The sequence below is a fragment of the Balaenoptera borealis genome (genome assembly GCF_965194805.1).
Source record: "Balaenoptera borealis genome assembly, chromosome: 10".
Classification (NCBI taxonomy): Eukaryota; Metazoa; Chordata; class Mammalia; order Artiodactyla; family Balaenopteridae; genus Balaenoptera; species Balaenoptera borealis.
Window position 1 is genome coordinate 92323812 of NC_138874.1, and position 20234 is coordinate 92344045.

The 20234-nt window shown below is 53.9% G+C and overlaps 2 protein-coding genes across 12 annotated transcripts in view; both read left to right on the plus strand.

Annotated features, from left to right (window-relative positions):
• GBF1 (golgi brefeldin A resistant guanine nucleotide exchange factor 1) overlaps positions 1-6779 on the plus strand; it is a 122117-nt gene extending 115338 nt beyond the window's left edge. For 6 of the 8 annotated variants that reach the window (XM_082408218.1, XM_082408211.1, XM_082408214.1 and 3 more), the window contains 11 exons: positions 1273-1498; positions 2016-2176; positions 2308-2554; positions 2674-2879; positions 3748-3898; positions 4005-4135; positions 4338-4439; positions 4723-4836; positions 4986-5166; positions 5318-5446; positions 5929-6779. In XM_082408218.1, coding sequence (XP_082264344.1) covers positions 1273-1498; positions 2016-2176; positions 2308-2554; positions 2674-2879; positions 3748-3898; positions 4005-4135; positions 4338-4439; positions 4723-4836; positions 4986-5166; positions 5318-5446; positions 5929-6209 — 1929 coding nt within the window. In that variant the 3' untranslated portion in view covers positions 6210-6779. The remainder of the gene's footprint in view (positions 1-1272; positions 1499-2015; positions 2177-2307; positions 2555-2673; positions 2880-3747; positions 3899-4004; positions 4136-4337; positions 4440-4722; positions 4837-4985; positions 5167-5317; positions 5447-5928) is intronic. The other 2 variants (XM_082408213.1, XM_082408215.1) reach the window with 1 other exon arrangement.
• Positions 6780-12023: 5244 nt separating this feature from the next.
• Positions 12024-20174, plus strand: NFKB2 (nuclear factor kappa B subunit 2). 4 transcript variants are annotated; one of them, XM_082408279.1, is made up of 23 exons: positions 12031-12510; positions 13782-13873; positions 14159-14240; positions 14358-14398; positions 14653-14751; positions 14831-14982; positions 15241-15347; positions 15442-15600; positions 15890-15994; positions 16123-16208; positions 16287-16425; positions 16666-16794; positions 16919-17128; positions 17208-17349; positions 17737-17851; positions 17927-18140; positions 18289-18458; positions 18583-18685; positions 18815-18966; positions 19096-19165; positions 19393-19565; positions 19679-19790; positions 19890-20174. In XM_082408279.1, the coding sequence occupies exons 2-23, from the start codon at positions 13853-13855 to the stop codon at positions 20012-20014; spliced, it is 2706 nt and encodes a 901-aa protein (XP_082264405.1). In that variant the 5' UTR covers positions 12031-12510; positions 13782-13852; the 3' UTR covers positions 20015-20174. The 4 variants fall into 4 exon arrangements, 3 of the variants coding, with proteins under 3 accessions (XP_082264405.1, XP_082264407.1, XP_082264406.1); XM_082408281.1 differs by having other exon boundaries at positions 12034-12510; positions 19893-20174; XM_082408280.1 differs by lacking the exon at positions 12031-12510 and having other exon boundaries at positions 13563-13873.
• Positions 20175-20234: the final 60 nt, after the last annotated feature.

Sequence of the window (20234 nt, forward strand, 5' to 3'; positions counted from 1 at the left end):
CCAAAAACTAGAATCAGCCCAGATGGTTTTCAACGTAAAGTGTAGTACATACATACCATGGAATACTCCTCAGCAATTAAAAGCAACAAACTATTGATACATGCAGCAACTTGCATGACTGTCCAAGGAATTATGCTAAGTGAAAAAAGCCAATCCCAAACGGTTATATACTATATCATTCCATTTATATGACATTTTTGAATTGACGATGTTTTAGAAGTTGTGGACAAATGGCCGGGGGCTAGGGATGGGGGCAAGAAAGAGGCAGGTGTGGTTATAAAAGTGCAACACAAGGGATCCTGTTGTGTTGGAACTATTCAGCATCTTGGCTAGTGATGGATACACAGACCTACACAAGTGCTTAAATTGTATAGAACTTACTACATGTATGAGTACAAGTAAAACTGGGGAAATCTGAATAAGATTAGTGAATTGTATCAATGTCAGTATCCTGGTTATGATATTATGCTGTAGTTTTGCATAATGTTACTGGTCTTTTTTTCAGTTTTTTAAAAATTAAACTTTTAAAATAGAGATAATTATAGATTCATATGCAGTCTATTTTATAATAAAGTATTGGATATCTCAGGTAATTTATTGAGTACTGAAAGTGGCAAACAGAATGGTTGTCTGGGTACGGAATGGTTCTAAGTGCATCAGTTGTTTACCCTCATAATGGCATGGCTGACTGGGAGCTGTGGCTCCCTGCCACTGCCCAGCATCACAAGAGAGTATTGTGCTGCATATCAGTAGCCCTGGAAAAAATCAAAACTCTAAGTATGGTTTCTACTGAATGTGTATCACTTTTATACCATTGTGAAGTCAAAAAAAATCTAAGTTGAATTATCGTAAGTTGGGGGCTGTCTGTACACTTTGCCCACTTTACCCCAATGGTAGCATTGTGCAAAACTATAGTGTAGTATCATAACCAAGATACTGACATTGATACAATTCACTAATCTTATTCAGATTTCCCCAGTTTTACTTGTATTCATACGTGTATTAAGTTCTACACAATTCAAGCACTTGCGTAGGTTTGTGTATCCACCGCTAGCCAAGATGCTGAATAGTTCCAACACCACAGGATCCCTCATGTTGCCCTTTTATAACCACACCTGCCTCTTTCTTGCCCCTGGCCATCTGTCCACAGAGTACCCTAAATTGGGTCTTAGCCAAAACTATCCTCACTAGCCTAGGGAGGCTGGTGGGGAAGGAGGCTAGACAAGACGCGTGTGCTCACTTTCCACTTCCTGCTCCCATCTCCTGCCCCAGGTACTGCTCTCCCTGCGCATTTTGCTACTAATGAAGCCCAGCGTGTTGTCCCGAGTCAGTCACCAGGTAGCCTATGGGCTCCATGAACTCCTTAAGACTAACGCAGCCAACATCCACTCAAGTGATGACTGGGCCACGCTCTTCACGCTGCTGGAGTGCATTGGCTCAGGCGTAAAGCCTCCAGCTGCCCTGCAGGCCACAGCCAGGGCCGATGCACCTGATGCTGGTAAGCCCTTTCCCAGAGAGACCCACACTGGCAGATAAACAGTTATGGCCCCAGTGGTTGAGACAGGAAAACAAAACGCAGGTTGTTGTGTTCAGCAGATTAAATACCCCTGGCTTCTGCCATCTGCTTCCAGAGCTTCCTGTGCCTAACGGGCCTCTCCCCATTACCCACAGATTAAACAGCATAAAGGCAAGTAGGCAATGGAGAAGGCTATGAAGCCAGGCTTCCTACTGTCCTGAGGACTGTTTTCTCAGAAACTCTGTCCTCACTGCCACCTCCCTCCCCAACAGCTGCTACTAGATGCCATCAGGAGCCCAAATTAGCCTGCTGCCCCATTTGGTCAAGAGAGAAGCTCTCCAGGCCATCCTTCAGCCCTCTGGTGACAAGGCTGAAACTAATCCAGACCAAGAGAAAAGAGAGGCCAGGCTTCAGCACCTTTCTTCTGAGAGCTGAAACTATCCCTCATCCCAGCTTCCCCATCCCCACCCTGACTCTGCCCCTCTCCCTGCTGGCTCAGGGGCCCAATCAGATAGTGAACTCCCATCCTACCATCAAAATGATGTGAGCCTGGACCGAGGGTACACTTCTGACTCGGAGGTCTACACTGACCATGGCAGGCCTGGCAAGATTCACCGATCAGCCACAGATGCTGATGTGGTCAACAGCGGTTGGTTAGTGGTGAGTGAGCATACGGGCAGCGGGTGAGTCTTCCCCTCTTGGCCTGTGGGAAAGATTCCTGGCCCTCTGAGAGGGCAGCTAGGGGAAGATCAGGGTCAAGCCTGGATTCTCAGCTCCTCTGTACTTTACAGGTGGGGAAGGATGACATCGATATCTCCAAGCCAGGGCCTGGGCCCAGCTGGCCAGGTCCTTCACCCCTGGTCAATCAGTACAGCCTAACAGTGGGGCTGGACCTCGGGCCACATGACACCAAGTCCCTGCTCAAGTGTGTGGAGTCCCTGTCCTTCATCGTGCGTGATGCTGCCCACATCACACCTGACAACTTTGAGCTCTGTGTCAAGACTCTCCGCATCTTTGTGGAGGCCAGTCTGAATGGCGGTGGGTCACCTGATGAAGGGGCAGTTGGGGAGTAGCCATGTGAATTACAGGGGAAAGGGAGGAGCAGGCCATCTGTACCCATGGATATGGAAATGTGACCTGGGTCTGGCCCTGCTCAGGGTGCAAGTCCCAGGAGAAACGTGGCAAGAGTCACAAGTATGACAGCAAAGGGAACCGCTTCAAGAAGAAATCCAAGGAAGGCTCCATGCTTCGGCGGCCTCGAACCTCCAGCCAACATGCCACTCGGGGTGGGCATAGTGATGACGATGAGGACGAAGGTGTGCCTGCCAGCTACCATACGGTGTCTTTACAGGTCAGTCAGGACGTAAGTATGGCACCCTTTACTTCCTCTCCTCTCCCGGTACCTGACATTGGGAGTCTTGGTGGGGCCAGGGACAGCCAGGGCAGAAAGGAAGGGCCTGTGTTCCAGCCAGGGCCTCAGCCAGCATCCCCACAGTGCCCCCCTGTCCAGGACCGCCTGTAAGTCTTTGCTTGCTTCATTTTAAAATTAGTTTGTTTTTGAAATAAGTAATTCAAATGCACATAGCACAGAGTTCAAAAGGTACAAAAGGGTAAGCAGGTAAAAGTCCCATTCATTTCCCGTCCCCAGCTGCTAAGTTCCCCTTACCAGAGGCAATCACTGCCATCAGTTTCTTGTTTATCCTTCCAGAGTTATTCTGTTGTCTATTCAGGACATATAAAATTTATTTTATGACCAGACTTTACATCACTAAATAAATGGAGAATTAATTGCTTTAAATAGAATAACCTTAGAAAAATTACGAAAACAAAAAATTATTAAATCTGGCCAGACACTGTTGCCTACCAAAGCCTCTGAGCCTGAGGTTTGCTGTTTTTAAAATGAGATTAACAAGGTGAGGCTTTATCTGTCATCAGAAAGTGTGAAAAAGTACCTTTCTCACTGTGTAATTGTGTTATTAAATACTTAGTCCACACACCTCCTCAAGTCCCCGCTACTAGGAGTAATACCCATCCTTGGGAAACACTGGTCAGGACTAGGACAACCAGCTCATAAAGTTGAGGAGAAGGGAGTGGTGAGAGGGGTGGAGTATGGTGTGATCGGTACTAGGGACTCCCTAGAGGACTCAGTCAGGGACAGTGGGAGTGGGCTGATGAGGAGGGGATCTACCAGACCTAACCCCATTCATGTCCTGCCCCTCCTGTGACCCCAGTTGCTAGACCTGATGCACACCCTACACACAAGGGCAGCCTCTATCTACAGCTCATGGGCGGAGGAGCAGCGCCACCTGGACACAGGAGGCCGGAAGATCGAAGCGGATTCACGCACCCTCTGGGCCCACTGTTGGTGCCCTTTACTTCAGGGTAAACCTTAGGGGAGCAGGCAGGGCAGGGGCAGAGGTGGAGCTGGCGCTTGGAAAGTACCAGGATCAGGATGCCCAAAGGATCCTGAGCCTGTTCTCATTCTCAGGTATTGCCTGCCTGTGCTGTGATGCCCGGCGCCAGGTGCGGATGCAGGCACTGACCTATCTGCAGCGAGCACTACTGGTACATGATCTGCAAAAGTTAGATGCCCTGGAATGGGAGTCCTGTTTTAACAAGGTAGGACTTCCCTCTGGTCTTAAGGTAAAGTGCAAATCCTAAAGACAAGGAGAGCCAAGCAGCTTGAAGAGCCCCTGATGTCAATCCTCAGCCTGTATCAGACCTTCCCTCCTGCTCTGTACCCATCCACCACAGCCCAGGGTCAGGTGGACAAGGCTTCCACCTGACCCTGCTAGGGAGATGTTGGCTTCTTACCCACCAGGTGCTGTTTCCTCTACTGACCAAGCTCTTGGAAAACATCAGCCCTGCAGATGTGGGCGGGATGGAGGAGACCCGGATGAGGGCTTCCACCCTGCTCTCTAAGGTACTGCTCAGCACCCTACACCCACCCACTCTCCCCACACCTGCCTCTTCGCAAGCAGGGAAGCCAAGGCTGCTGGGAGGACCTAGAGATGTAATGTAGGTGCTTAGGACCCCCAGCTATGGAGACTCAGCAGGACCCAGGGACCTGGGAGGATTTTGGAATTCAGAGGAGTCTCTGATCCAGGATTCCCACACAAGATAGGGCAGGCTTGCCTCCCACCCTTGGAGAGGGGTGCAGAAGGCTCCTACCCTACTCTTGGCTGAAAGGGGCTGGGGGGCCATAGGTCTTCCTGCAGCACCTGTCTCCACTGCTGTCGCTCTCTACCTTTGCGGCCCTCTGGCTGACCATCCTGGATTTCATGGACAAGTACATGCACGCAGGCTCCAGTGACTTACTGGTACGTTCTGCCTCAGCCCAACTCCAGCTGCCTACTTCCTCTCCCATCTTCTGGGAAGACTTGCTGTTTCCCCCTTGGTGGCTGCCTTCTCCTTACCATAACCCCCCATGCCCTCTTTCCCATTCTCATGGCCCCACTGCCACCTGCAGTCAGAGGCCATCCCTGAGTCTCTGAAGAACATGCTCCTGGTGATGGACACAGCAGAGATTTTCCACAGTGCGGATGCCCGAGGAGGCAGCCCCTCAGCCCTCTGGGAGATCACCTGGGAGCGCATTGACTGTTTCCTGCCCCACCTACGAGATGAGCTCTTCAAGCAGACTGTCATCCAGGGTAGGGGGCTCCGACCAACTTCATCAAAGAGAGTCTGGAGCTAACAATTAGTTCTCTGTGCCCGGGGTGGGTGGGAAGTCTAGTGGGTAGCCAGGACTCTAGTTGAAAGAAAGCACCAAGAGCTGCCATCTGGATTCTCTACCCTCCCCAGACCCTGTGCCCATGGAGCCTCATGCCCCAAAACCTCTGGCCTCAGCCCACCTGACTCCTGCTGCTGGTGACACCAGGACACCTGGCCATCCACCTCCCCCAGAGATGCCCTCTGAGCTGGGGACCTGTGGTGAGTCCCTCTGAGCGAGTTTGCTGGATGTCAAACAGGAAGTCAAGGAGGCCCGGAGTACTTTGAGATTGCTGCTGAGCATGGGCTGTGAGCCAGGGGAAGGAAAGAACCAGAAGATCCTGTTCACCTGCTCTTCTTATGGGAAATGGCAGGGCCAGGTCAGCTATGATGAGCTAGCTGCCTGGGATTTTCAGGCTTCAGAGAAGGAGGCTGGATCAGGGACTTGGAATGAATATGCAGAGGTTGCCCTTCAGGAATTCTAATAAAGACCAGACCAAAAATTAACCTACTGGAGGTACAGCAAAGGAGATAAAGGGTAGATATAAGGTAGCTGGACACTGGAATAAGTTTTGAGCAGAGACTCTCAACTATGTAGACTGGGAGGAGTCATTTTGCTTACAGGAATGGGAGGAGCAGAAGTTTGGTAAACTAGCTGCAGAATGTGAGGGAGTCTGACTGCAGCCACCTTGCTTTCCCTCTAGACTTTGAGAAGCCCGAGGGCCCCCGACCTGCCAACAGCAGCTCCTCTGGATCACCAGTGGCATCCAGCCCCAGCAGACTGAGCCCTACCCCGGATGGGCCTCCACCCCTGGCTCAGCCCCCACTGATCCTGCAGCCCTTGGCCTCCCCACTGCAGGTGGGCGTGCCCCCCATGACTCTGCCTATCATACTCAACCCCGCTCTCATCGAGGCCACCTCACCTGTGCCCCTCCTGGCCACACCCCGCCCCACAGACCCCCTGCCCACCTCTGAGGTCAACTAAGGCAGGCCCCTCAGCGATCAGGACTAGTACTTCCTACCAGGCTGTCCCTGGCCCACCTCTCAGCTGTCCCAGGGGCCACAAATTCTTCAGTCCCAACCCAAGCTGCTATCACTGCTACTTGGATGGGGACCCGAAAAAGAACTTTTATAGCCCCTCCTGGGACCCACAGTCAGTCTGTGGGACCTTCCTCCTCTGCTCTCCATTCCTGGGAGTCCAACCTGAGAGCACACTCAGGTATCACCTGCAGCCTGGCAGCTCGGGGAGGCATCACTGTACCAACCCTGCAGTGCCCACCCTTGTGCTCCTCCTGCCCGTGGTCAGGCATCAAGAGCCAAGCCAACCACTCTGCACTTTGTTTCCCTCTCCCAACCCCACTGCCATCAGCCCTGGGCCACCTCCTCTAGTTCTTCCTCTTTTATTAATTAGTTGGTCAGTTTGGAGAGTTGATTGGCGCCATGGAGGGTGGGCAGGTGGGGCTGGACAGAGGGACTGTCCACAGGAGCATGTACATATGGAAAAACAGGACAACAATGGATTTTTTATGATGTAATAAATGTCTTAGTACCAACATCATTGCCTTTCCTTCTGGTTTCCTTCTTGAGCTTGTGGGTACCATGTTTTGGGATACCCAGGCCATCACATGAACAGAAATGAGACCGAGCCTACCAACAGTCTGGCCCACGTGGCCCCTGGTCACCAGCCAGCCAGACGCCAGGACGCAGTCAGGATTCCTTCACTGCTGCTGCCCCACCACCACCATCACAGCAGTGCCCCCTTAGCACCAGGGATGCGCTAGGGGGTTGGCAGTTGTCCTCTTCCCTAACTACTCCATCGGAGATAACCGTGACGGCCTAGGCTGGGATCAAAGGGAAGGTGAACCAGAGCTGAGCTGTAGGTATTCAGAAGTCTTCCCTCAGATGTGCCTCATAGTCCCAGGAGCACAGAGGAGCCCATGGGGCTTAAGGGGTGGGAGGCTATCTTGCCCATAGCTGTGATCATGTGTTTCTGGACACACGGCATTCATTTTGGCCCAGAACTGAGGAGGGAAAATTTCTTCCCATCCCACAGCCTCCATCCACCCCAGTCACTGCAGCATGATTAGAGAACCCCTCCCCTTCTTTCCCTTTGCGTCAGGGTAAGACAAGTGGGAGTGTGGGTGGTGCAGGCAGTGTGGCCCCTACAGGGGTGAGGTACTGTGGGTGCGATGCAGAATACTATTAAGCTTTCCCAAGTGAAGCATCTCCATCATCTTGGCATCCTCCTTCACCATGGTCTCTTCCCCCCGGGGGAAGGGAGGGCAGAGAGTGGTACCTGCTGTACTACCAGCTGGCCTCCCTCATGGAGAGTTAGGGGCACTCACCTCTTCATTGAGCCTAGATATCTATGTAATCGTTCAGCACCTTGGGCTTCCCTTTGCTCAGCACAACCACGTGGATGTTGCTGGGTCTGGATGTCTGTAAGTGCCTCCCTCGGGTGCTTTGGAAATGGAAACAGCCTGATGTGGACCAATACTGACATGAGTCCTGTAGCTCTTACACTAGTTTCTCCCTCTTCCCTTCCTTCTGCAAGTAGTCCAGACCATGCCTGCTTTCCACACTAACTAGAAGCCTTGCCCCTGGGAAAATTAGGAGTAAGACTGCACTCCTCCTTTGCACATTTCTGTGTGAGTGCAGAAAAGCCCGGAACTACAGTCAGGTTAACACTAGGGCCATTGGCTTCAGCTATAACATCTCTGTTCTCCCTTCTGAGCCCCACAGCTCTGCCTTCAGAAGCTTCTGTTTCCCTATGGGGGAAACAACATTGACTACTGTGTAGAAATCTGAAGGCCATCCTATGAACAAAGGAATATGAAAAGTCTGTATCCCTCGGTCTGCAAATATTAGGAAAGAAGCTGGAGTAATTGCAAACTGAACACTTCCCCGCTGGCAAGCAAAGAAAAATGTCGGAAGTCTCATTCTGTTATAGAAAGATCAACTGACACACACGTGACTTGTGTAGTTGACAGTGTTGTCTCTGTCAGGCAAGGGAAACTACAAGAAGAACTAATATTCAGGCCTTAATTCTGACCAACAAAGAATGGCTGATGATGTGGAAGTGACAAAACTTGTGGGAAAGTAATAGAATAATCTGAAGGGAAATGCTGGTCTTAATGATGTCGCCTATAAGAACTCTAGGATAGCAGGTTTCAAAAAGTCCAGAGGAAAGCTAGAGACTTTTAAGACCCTAACATGGAGAAGTGACATTGTTGGAACACCAATATATGTCAATATTAAGTGCACTGCTTATCCAACCTTGTAGAGGTATTTACTCCTCCTACAGATGAGGCAACAGGTTCAGAGAGGCCAAATTCCTGGGAAGTTAGGGAGCTGGGATTCAAACCCAGGTCTGTCTCACTCTAAATCCCATGGTCTTTCCTATGACACTTCCTCAGCTCAAAAGTTGTAGTGGTAGGGTGCAGTGGTTAAGAATCCACCTGCCCATGCAGGGGACACAGGTCTGAGCCCTGGTCCTGGAAGATCCCACATGCTGCAGAGCAACTAAGCCCGTGAGCCACAACTACTGAGCCCATGAGCCACAACTACAGAGCCTGTGTGCTACAACTATTGAGCCCATGCACCACAATTACTGAAGCTACTGTGCATCTAGAGCCCGTGCTCCTCAAGAAGAGAAGCCACCGCAATGATAAGTCAGTGCACCGCAACGAAGAGTAGCCCCTACTCGCCGCAACTAGAGAAAGCCCGCGCGCAGCAGCAAAGACCCAACGCTGCCAAAAAAAAAGAATGCCCCAGGGCTCAGTGCTTGTCAACTTCTTTTCTCCACATTCAATCGTGGGGTGATGTCCACTGTCGAAACTTTAAATACCATCCATTACTCTGACTTTATGTACAACTACCCCTCATCTCTTCTAGGTTCTTATACCAATGCCCACACCCCACCACCCATATCCCACACCCAATCCCTCAGCAAGTCTTGTTGCTTCTGTCTTTCAAATCTATCTAGAATGTGACTACTTCTCCCACCTTCACCTACTACCACCCAAGTCTAAGCCACCATCTATTGGACTACTGGTCTCCCTCCTTCATTCTAGTCCCATACTCTCTACCCTTTACTCTCCACACAGCAGCCAAATGGATACTTTTAACACATGTCATATCATTTTCACTCCACTGCCCAAAACCCTCAAATGGATTTCCATCTCATTCAGCATAAAATCCAAAGTTCTTACTTTTTCTCACCTACCTAACTAACCTTCTTGCTGGTCCTCAAATATACCAAACGCATTTGTATCAGACCTTTATACTACTGGTGCGTCCACCTGGAATGCCCTTCCCTCAGATATCCACATAACTCACCCCCTCACTTTTTTCAAGTCACTGTTCAAATGTTACCTCATCAGAGAAGACTTCCTGACTGCTACACAGAAAACACTTGTCACTCTCTATACTCTTACTACTTTATTTTTCTCTGTAGCACTTACCACCAACTGACATATGATACAACCATTTGATTTTTGTCTTCAAATAGGGACACTGATTTCTAGAATAGGCCCTCCCTATTTATTGGTGAATGAATGGAGTGAATTTATGGTGCCTCTCTTCTGGGCCAGCAGTAGTGCTAGGCCTGGGTACAGAAACAGAGATAATCATTAGGTTGGAAGTTAGTGAAACAAACAATGAAGAGGTTTCTTAAGTCCAGATAGATGAGGCTATAGCAACTACCAATAAACTTTGAGTCAGTTAAAATCTCCAGGCCAACACTGGGAATTGTTGGAGCTGACTGATGAGTACATGGGGATTCATTATACTATTTTCTCCACTATATATGTTTGAAACTTTCTATGATAAAGGTTTTTCTTTTTTTAAATCTCCAGATAAACTACAGCTTCCCTGGTGGCGCAGTGGTTAAGAATCCACCTGCCAGTGCAGGGGACATGGGTTCAAGCCCTGGTCCGGGAAGATCCCACATGCCACGGAACAACTAAGCCCATGTGCCACAACTACTGAGCCTGTGCTCTACAGCCCGCAAGCCACAACTACTGAAGCCTGTGCACCTAGAGCCAATGCTCCACAAGAGAAGCCACTGCAATGAGAAGCCTGCGCACTGCAACGAAGAGTAGCCCCTGCTCGCTGCAAATAGAGAAAGGCTGCGTGCAGCAACGAAGACCCAATGCAGCCAAAAATAAACAAACAAATAAATAAATAAATAGAAATTACAGCTCAGAATCTTATAATTAGAATAGCTCAACCCCTTGGGCTTCCCTGGTGGCGCAGTGGTTAAGAATCTGCCTGCCAATGCAGGGGACATGGGTTCGAGCCCTGGTCCGGAAAGATCCCACATGCCGCGGAGCAACTAAGCCCGTGTGCCACAACTACTGAGCCTGCGCTCTTGAGCCCGTGAGCCACAACTACTGAAGCCCATGTGCCACAACTACTGAAGGCTGCGTGCCTAGAACCTGTGTTCCGCAACAAGAGAAGCCACCGCAATGAGAAGCCCTCGCACCGCAGCGAAGAGTAGCCCCCGCTCGCTGCAACTAGAGAAAGCCCGCGCGCAGCAACGGAAGACCCAACGCAGCCAATAAATAAATAAATTAATTAATTAAATAAAAAAGAATAGCTCAACCCCTAGGGTTGCTTTTAGAGACATTTTGGAGACTAGAAGTGTTCATGCCAATTTCAGCTGTTGATTTATGAGCACTTTGAAAGGACAGTTGTAATCAATGGTAACTAGCACAGGTTCACTAAGTTGTAGTACACCAATCTAACCTCATTCCATTTTAATTTAACGGTTATGGGTCTGATTTACCAGCGGAATGTAGTAGACAATATCCCTGGATTCTGACAAATTATTTGGAGGCCCACAGTGTGGTGGAAAGGCCTTCTTTGTTTTATACAAATTTAGGGGAAAGAGCTTTGTCCTAGAGTTAAGAGACTGGGTTTGATTCTCACTCTGTCCCTTTCTAGCTGTGTATTTGGTTGTGTTACTTCACCTCTCTGAGCCTTAATTTCTTTATCAGTAAAGGTAATATTTACCTCCTAGTGCTGCTGGGAGGAAGAATAAGAATTTATACTAAAGTATCTTAACACAGTATCTGGCACATTCCATTTGCAGGCAACATGAAGAGGGGGAAGTGACAGAAAATAGCCCAAATCAAGAGCCATAATAGTCTCCCTTTATGTAGAGCTACTGCAGGCCTGTAATTCCATTATTAAGGTCAGGGGCAAGTTGCAGGAAAGATTTGAAACAACAGCCTGTGTTCTACCTCGGTGAGCCGAAGGGAGGACGCCTCCAAGAATGGAGATTACTCATGGCACCTCCTAAAAAGAAATTCTACCAACCAGAAATGTCCAGCCTCGGAGTTCAGTACTTTGTGAAACTCTGTACTGACCTTGCTGCCACTAGAAAGGTCGAAGCGGACATTGGAAACTGTATAAAAGGCAATTTCCTACATCGGAGGAAGTTTGAACTATTAATTTTGGATGCCTTTTCCATTCTAATATTCCAAATCTCCGTGATCGATGAGCAAGGCCTGAGTCTCCCAAATAAACAATTCATTTCCCTTACGCGGCGCAGACCTGAGTTCAGGTCTGAAAGTCTGGCCAGCTGTTAACCTGCCATTTATAGAACCAGTTTTAGGTACAGATTGTCTCTTCCAGGGAAGACTGATTAAGAGAGGATTACGGAGTCTCCTCGCGGCTCCAGAGGGGCCACCAGATGGCACTCTGGAACCGACTGCAAGATCAACTTCCTTCCTCTTCCCCTAAGTCTTCCCGGCAGCGGGGCCCCGCTCCGGGCGGGGGACCAGAGGGCTGAGGCAAACCAGCTTCCCCTTGGGGTTCCCCGGCTTCAGAAGTGGCCAAGCATTAGGCGCACCATAAAGCCGAGCAGCAGCGGGGGCTGCCAGCCGGCTAGGACAGGCCTGGGTGGGTGAGGAGACTGGAGCCGGGTCCTTCGACTGGGGAATGGCACTCGGTCAGCGGATCCCGCAGCGGACTGGTCCCCAGGCCAGAGCCAGCGCCTAACTGAGAATCATTCTCACTTCTGCTTCCCGCGCTGCGCGAATATTTCTCCTCTAAGGGGCTGCCTGAGTCACTCCTGATTGGTTGCGCGAGTCCGGGACTTAAACTTTCAGCCAATAAAAAAGGGCACGGCGAGTGACGCACGGAAACGTCACGGGAATTCCCCCCTCCCGGGGGCCGAAAAGGGGCTTTCCCGGCTGGAGTCCTGGTGGTTGGAGAGGTGTCGCGACCCGTCCGAGGTGGGTCGGGCAGGGAGATAATCCGGAACCGGAGACGCCGCCGCGGTGAGTGGCTGGGTTCAGACCCCTGGGTGGCGGGACGCTGGGAAGGGCAGGAGGAAGGCCCTTAGCTGACCGAGCCCCAGAGCTTAAGAGCGGCATCTGCACACTCCAGAGAGCACGCACACGAACAAGACACGCGGATACACATCAATATCCCTGTACAAAGACGTGGGCCGTACGTACATCTACACATATGCCGGCGGGTGCACAGGGTCGTCCATGCACTCAGATTCACACACACATGCACACGCAAAACACACTCACCCGTGCACAGGTGCCTGGACCCATACCCTTCACGCAGAAACTCAAAGATATGTTCACCTGTGCCCTTACATACATGCTCAGACATGTGTCCACACTGATTAGTTTAAGGACGCTCACCTGTACACGCATGTTCACACCATGCACACACAAGCACATGGGCCGAAACACACTTGTACACCTGTGATGCAGACACATACATGCATTACACACGGCTATGGGACTGGGGGGGGCGTGGGCCCCCAAAGCAGGTGCGGTGTGGGAATCAACGGCTGTACAGATGTTTCGGGGAGAGGGAATAGAGGAACCCATCCCAAGGAGGAGACACCTTTCCTCCCGCCGCCCCGTGGCCCCAGAGACCGGTTCTCGGGGCAGAACCCCGGGGCCCCCGACTGGGAAGAGCCCCCGCCTACAGGCCTTCGGGTAGGAGGCCTTCTTACAGTAGGAATATCCCCCCAAAACCCCCCGGGGTGAATCAGCCGTGGCCTCTCTCGGAGTAGAAAATCCCGAGGTTGCTCCAGGACGGGGGAGGGGAAGGGGACGGGAGGAGGGCCTGGCCCCGGACTAGTAGCCTCCCCCGGCCTTGAAAGACCCTCCAGTCCCTGGCGCCTGCTCTGGAGGGAGAAGGTGGCCCCCAACCCCGCGGGGCCTTCTCTGGGTCTGGCCGCTCCTCTGCTTGTAGAGATGCTGCGGGCGCCCGCAGGCCAGCGAGAAGACCTCGCGCCCCTCCCGCCTCGGGGGCGCGGCCAGTGGCGTCATTTCCAGGCCCGCCCCCTCCGGCCCCGCCTCCCCCTGGTATTTTCGGGACTTTCCTAAGCTGTTCTAACTTTCCTGCCCCTTCCCCGGCCCGGCCCAGCCCAGCTCCAGATTTCGCCCTCCACCGGAGCTTGCCCGCCACACCCGGACGGGTAGCTGGAGGAGATCGGACCCTCCCCCAAATTTGGGCCCCCCTCTTCCCCCAACTCCCGTCCTGATCTGTCTCTCCCTACCCCCGCCACTCCTCCCCACCTAAGGCGGGCGCCTGAAACTCTGGGGAACAGGACCCGCCGAAGCCACCGGACAGAGCCGGGCCTAGCCCAGAGACATGGACAGTTGCTACGACCCAGTGAGTCACGCCGCCTGGCCCCAAAGCCGGCCGTCTGCCCCCCCTGTGCCTGTCTGCTTGTCTGCCCGTCTTTCGGAGTGCCATCTACTCCCCGACACCTGTAATGTCCTCAGATTATCTCACCCTGCCTGTCAGTCAGTCTGTCTACAAACTGCTTACAGTAGGAGCTTTCATATGGGCCTGGGGAGGAGAGGGAGTCATTACTGAGGGCTTACAGAGCTGAGAGGTGGAGGGCTCTGGGGGTGGCTCAGAATCAGCTGCCACCCCAGTCTGTCTCCAAACCAGGGTCTGGATGGCATCATTGAATATGACGATTTCAAATTCAACCCGTCCATTGTGCAGCCCAAGGAGCCAGCCCCAGAGACAGGTTAGTAAGTCCCCTGACCTCCCCTTGTCTTGGAGGGAGGGGAAGGGAGGAGCATGTGCCCTCTGCCTTGGGAATGGGCTCAGAGATCCTGGCTCAGCAAGGCCCCTCTGTCCCCAGCTGATGGCCCCTACCTGGTGATCGTGGAACAGCCTAAGCAGGTGAGCGAGTGGAAGGGATAGTGTGGGATGGCTTCAGCTTTGGAGGAGAGTGGGGTAGTTGCAGCTGGGTGGCCACAGGGAGGGTAACTGACACAGGCCCACTTCGGGTTGGGATGGTTAGCTGCTGATGATCACAGTGGTGTGGTTGTGATTCAGGATACACACATCCAGTCATTATGGTCACTGCTGGCTGGGGGGGATGGGGGGGTGGTGTCTCTCCTGGTCACAATGTCACTGTGCCCTGGCACCTTCAGCGAGGCTTCCGATTTCGATATGGCTGTGAAGGCCCTTCCCACGGAGGACTGCCAGGTGCCTCCAGCGAGAAGGGTCGGAAGACTTATCCCACTGTCAAGGTGAGCCAGAATAGTGCTGGAGGGTGGGCTAGTGGACAGTGTGTTCATGGGCATTACTGACAGCCCTCACCCCTCACAGATCTGTAACTACGAGGGACCGGCCAAGATCGAGGTGGACCTGGTAACACACAGTGACCCGCCTCGTGCTCACGCCCACAGTTTGGTGGGCAAGCAATGCTCGGAGCTGGGGGTCTGCGCAGTGTCTGTGGGGCCCAAGGACATGACTGCCCAGTAGGTGCCCCCTACCCCTGGTCCCCACTGGTGTGCCCCCTCATTGCTTGCCAGTTCTAGGCCCCAGCCCACCTCTGTGAGCTTAGCATCTGACCAAGGGGAGAGACCCTGGTTGGCCCTAGAACCCAAGGCCCCAAGTGAAAACTAGAAAAGCTTCCTAGAGGAAGTAGGGCTGAGCTGAGCCCTGGCAGTGGGGAGGGTGCCTCAGGAGGAAAGAACTGCCTGCAAGGCCTCTGACTCCTCCCCTCCCCTCCCCAGATTTAACAACCTTGGTGTCCTGCATGTGACCAAGAAGAACATGATGGAGATTATGATACAAAAACTTCAGAGACAGCGGCTTCGCTCCAGGCCCCAGGGCCTTACAGGTATGGAGGAGATGGAGGGAGTCATGGGAGGTGGTCATGGAAGGAGTAGAGAAGGAGGAGGAGTCCAGGGGTCACATGTGTGCCCGCTGCCCAGAGGCTGAGCGTCGGGAGCTGGAGCAGGAGGCCAAGGAACTAAAGAAGGTGATGGATCTGAGCATTGTGCGGCTGCGCTTTTCTGCCTTCCTTCGAGCCAGTGATGGCTCCTTCTCTCTGCCCCTGAAGCCAGTTATCTCTCAGCCCATCCATGACAGCAGTGAGTATCCTGATCACCTGGGGCCTGGGTGCCAGAGGGAGCATGGAGGGCAACCCTGAACTGTGGAGTCAGATAGGCCTGGGTTTGAACTTGGCCCCACCATGTATGAGCTGAGTGATCTTGAGCAAGTCATTTTCCCTCTCTGAGTGTGGCTTCCATCTTGAGTAAATGAAGATACTAGCAGTTCCTGTACCTCTTGGGGTTGTTCAGATAATACAAAGCCCCTGGCTCCATAATTGGGACCATGGCTATTATATCCTCTCAAGTAATTGATATCCCATCTCCATAGAGTCTCCTGGAGCCTCAAACCTGAAGATTTCTCGAATGGACAAGACAGCTGGCTCTGTGCGGGGTGGAGATGAGGTTTATCTGCTTTGTGACAAGGTGCAGAAAGGTGAGGCTGGAGCCTAGGCTGGGAGCTAGGGATGTTGGGTATCAAGCTTGGGGACCGGGACAGCTTCAGGACAAATGGCCCTGGAGATTCTACTAGGAGCTGTGGCCAAACTTCAATTTCCCCTGTAGATGACATTGAGGTTCGGTTCTACGAGGATGATGAGAATGGATGGCAGGCCTTTGGGGACTTCTCTCCCACAGATGTTCACAAACAGGTACCCTAGGGCCAGGGCTGGGCCTGGGCCCAAACTAGGCCAAGCCCTTAATACACCTTATGTTCTCCTTCCCCCTAGTATGCCATTGTGTTCCGGACACCTCCCTATCACAAGATGAAGATTGAGCGTCCTGTAACCGTGTTCCTGCAACTGAAACGCAAGCGTGGGGGGGATGTCTCTGACTCCAAACAGTTCACCTATTATCCTCTGGTGGAAGGTGGAGCTGGGCTGAAGATCCCAGGGGGGCTGGAGGGTGGGGGCTTGGCTGGAGGGTCCCAAGAACTAGACCAGGGGACCCATGAGTCAAATCAGGAGTAGGGAAGGTCCCAGGAAGAGGTGACCCTAGGAGCCAGCCTGAGGGCTTTCAGGGGAAAGGCCATTACCAAACATGGGACAGGGCTCTTGAGGCAAGGCGTGAGCTGGGGTTTTAACATCTCATTTGCCTCTCCCCCCCCAGACAAGGAGGAGGTGCAGCGGAAGCGGAGGAAAGCCTTGCCCACCTTCTCCCAGCCCTTTGGGGGTGGCTCCCACATGGGTGGAGGCTCTGGGGGCTCGGCTGGGGGTTATGGAGGAGCTGGAGGAGGAGGTGAGTGCTGGTGGCAGGAAGGGGAATGGATGAGGGAGGGGTAAAGGGGAGAAAAGTTGTGGGGGAAGAAATCTGGAAGAGTCCTCCTGGTGCCCCCTCCCCACAGTCCTGCCTGTGTCCACAGGTGGCAGCCTCGGCTTTTTCTCCTCCTCCTTGGCCTACAGCCCCTACCAGTCCGGTGCGGCCCCAATGGGCTGCTACCCGGGAGGCGGGGGCGGGGCGCAGATGGCCTCCGAGGCGCCTAGCGTGGATGCTGGGGAGGAAGCAGCAGAGCCGAGCGCCCCCTCCGGGACCCTCCAGCGCGAACAGCAGGCCCCGGAGCTGCTGCATCGAGGTATGGCCTCGGGAATCCGGGCAGTCGGGATGCTGCGGGTGGGGACCTAGCCCACGCCCACACCCCCTGTCGCCCCCAGCCCGGGAATACAACGCGCGCCTGTTCGGCCTGGCACAGCGCAGCGCCCGAGCCTTGCTCGACTACGGCGTCACGGCAGACGCGCGCGCGCTGCTGGCGGGACAGCGCCACCTGCTGACCGCGCAGGACGAGAACGGAGACACGTAGGTGGGAGGGCGGGCGGCCGGGCGGGCGGGGTCCTGGGCTCGGCGCGGGTGGAAGGTCTTGGGGTGCGGGGCGGGAAAGGGACTTAAAAAGAGCCAGGGCTCTGGAGTTGTACAGACCCGGTTTCAAGCCTGGCCTCGCTATGCTCTAGTTCTGTCCAAGATACTTAATCTCTGCACACTTCAGTTTTAAAGGGGCACAGTAATAGTACGTACTTAGCGCAAAAGGTGCTCGGAAGTATTAAGTTCAGGTGCAGCGATGTCCTTGGAGATGTCTGGGCTAGACAGGGCCGAGGGAGAGAGACTGTGGAGGTGGCGGGGTTTTGAGAGTGAAGGATGCTGAGTTGCTGGGCTTGCTAGGCCAGAGTCTCACTCCCCAACCCCCAGGCCGCTGCATTTGGCCATCATCCACGGGCAGACCAGCGTCATTGAGCAAATAGCCCACGTCATCTACCACGCCCCGCACCTCGGCGTTGTTAATCTCACCAACCACCTGCACCAGGTGAGGGGGTAGGGGTTGGAAGTCAGGTGGGTCTAGGCCAGGAGCAGGCCTGGCTCATTCTGCCTGCCTCCCCAGACGCCCCTGCATCTGGCAGTGATCACCGGGCAGACCAGCGTGGTGAGCTTCCTGCTGCAGGTGGGCGCAGATCCAGCACTGCTGGATCGGCATGGAGACTCAGCCGTGCACCTGGCACTCCGGGCACGTGCCAGTGCCCCCGACCTGCTGCGCACCCTGCTGCGGAGTGGGGTTCCCAGCATGCCCCAACTGTTGCACGTGCCAGACTTTGAAGGTGAGTTCATCACCTGGACCAGCGGGCAAGGGTGGGGACCAGGGAGGGTACCTGGTGAGTGCCTGTAGTGGACATGAGGCATCGAGGTCAGATGGTCAAGGGGTCACATTGGGGGCACAGCTGCAGGCTGAGCATCCTGTGTCACTAGGGCTGTACCCAGTACACTTGGCGGTCCGTGCCCGAAGCCCCGAGTGCCTGGATCTGCTGGTGGACAACGGGGCTGAAGTGGAGGCTGCAGAGCGGCAGGGGGGCCGAACAGCCCTGCATCTAGCCACAGAAATGGAGGAGCTGGGGTTGGTCACCCATCTGGTCACCAAGGTGGGACTGAGGATTGTGGAAGGCATGGAGCCAAGGGTGTGGAGGGACTAGGGACGGGGAGGGTGTGGCGGAGGGACAGCCAATCAGTCGGTGCTGTGATCAACCACTCCTTTGCACCCCACAGCTCCGGGCCAACGTGAATGCCCGTACCTTTGCGGGAAACACGCCCCTACACCTGGCAGCTGGACTGGGATCCCCGACCCTCACCCGCCTCCTTCTGAAGGCTGGTCAGTCTCACTCTCAGGGGCATATGAACAGGGCTGGGGGGGAAGGAAAGGGGTGCCTCCCAGTGCCCCCACTTTGCATCCTTAATGTGGGCTCCTGTCGTACCTCTCCACGACTATCCCCTTACTCAGGTGCCGACATCCATGCAGAGAACGAGGAGCCCCTGTGCCCACTGCCTTCGCCCCCCACCTCTGGTAGTGACTCAGATTCTGAGGGCCCTGAGAGGGACACCCGAGGCAGCTTTCGGGGCCACACACCTCTTGACCTCACTCGCAGCAGCAAGGTGAGGCCAGCCTGGGACTAGAAGTACCAGGGGATGGGGCATCTGGGCTTATAGATGGGTCCTGAGTATTTGGTACCTGGGCTTAAGGACTGTGATGGGAGGTAGTCAAGGCTGAGGCTGTCTCCCCAGGTGAAGACCTTGCTGCTAAATGCTGCTCAGGACACCATGGCGCCCCCCCTGACCCCACCTAGCCCTGCAGGTGAGATCTCCCCACCCATTGCCAGACCCCAGACCCCTGCTCACAGAGGTCTCTTCTCCTTCAGGGCCACTCAAGGAGGTCTCCCTTTCTCCATCCCTGTTCTCCGTCCATTGCCCCCAGTGGCCCTTCCTGCCTTATCAGGTTACCATGTGAGAAAGGTGGCATTCAGCTGTGTTTTTGCCCATCTCCGGGGGGTAACTAACATATTATGTGTGTGTCCCCTTCAGGGCCAGAGATGCCACTTGAGGATACAGTCCTACAGAACCTGGAGCATCTGCTAGACGGGCCAGGAGCCCAGGGCAGCTGGGCAGAGCTGGCAGAACGGCTGGGTCTGCGCAGTCTGGTGGACACGTATCGAAAGACGGCCTCACCCAGTGGCAGTCTCCTACGCAGTTACAAGGTCAGTCAGTCCCCGTCCCGTGCTCCATGCCCCAGTCTCAGATCTCTGGTGCTTCTTTGGGGACACCACACCCTAACCATAACTCAAGTCTCATGCCGCTTCCTTCTTCTCAGCTGGCTGGTGGGGACCTGGCGGGCCTGCTGGATGCCCTGTCTGACATGGGCCTGGAGGAGGGAGTGAGGCTCCTGAGGGGTCCTGAGACCCGAGAAAAGCTGCCTAGCACAGGTAAAGGGGCCCTACCTGAAAGGTGGATCTGGGCTTGGAGAGTGGGAGTCCTGAGGCCTTGACTCTTCCCTATGCCCTTCCCCGTGTCCACTCCCCCAGCAGAGGTGAAGGAGGACAGTGCATACGGGAGCCAGTCGGTGGAACAGGAAGCAGAGAAGCTGGGCCCCCCTCCTGAGCCACCAGGAGGGCTCTGCCACGGACATCCCCAGCCTCAGGTGCACTGAACTGCTGCCCACCCACCAGCCCCCTTCCTGGGCCCCTCTGTACAGTGTCCCCGCCTATTCCAGTTCTTATTTAACACCCCGTGCCCACCCTTCAGTTGGGGCAAATAAAAGATTCTCATGAGAAAGAGAGGAGGCGTGGCCTCCTCCCCAACTTACAGCAGCCCCTGATGTGTGTGACTCTTGTTCCTGGGAACCAAATGCCTATCCTGGCCTCAAGCCA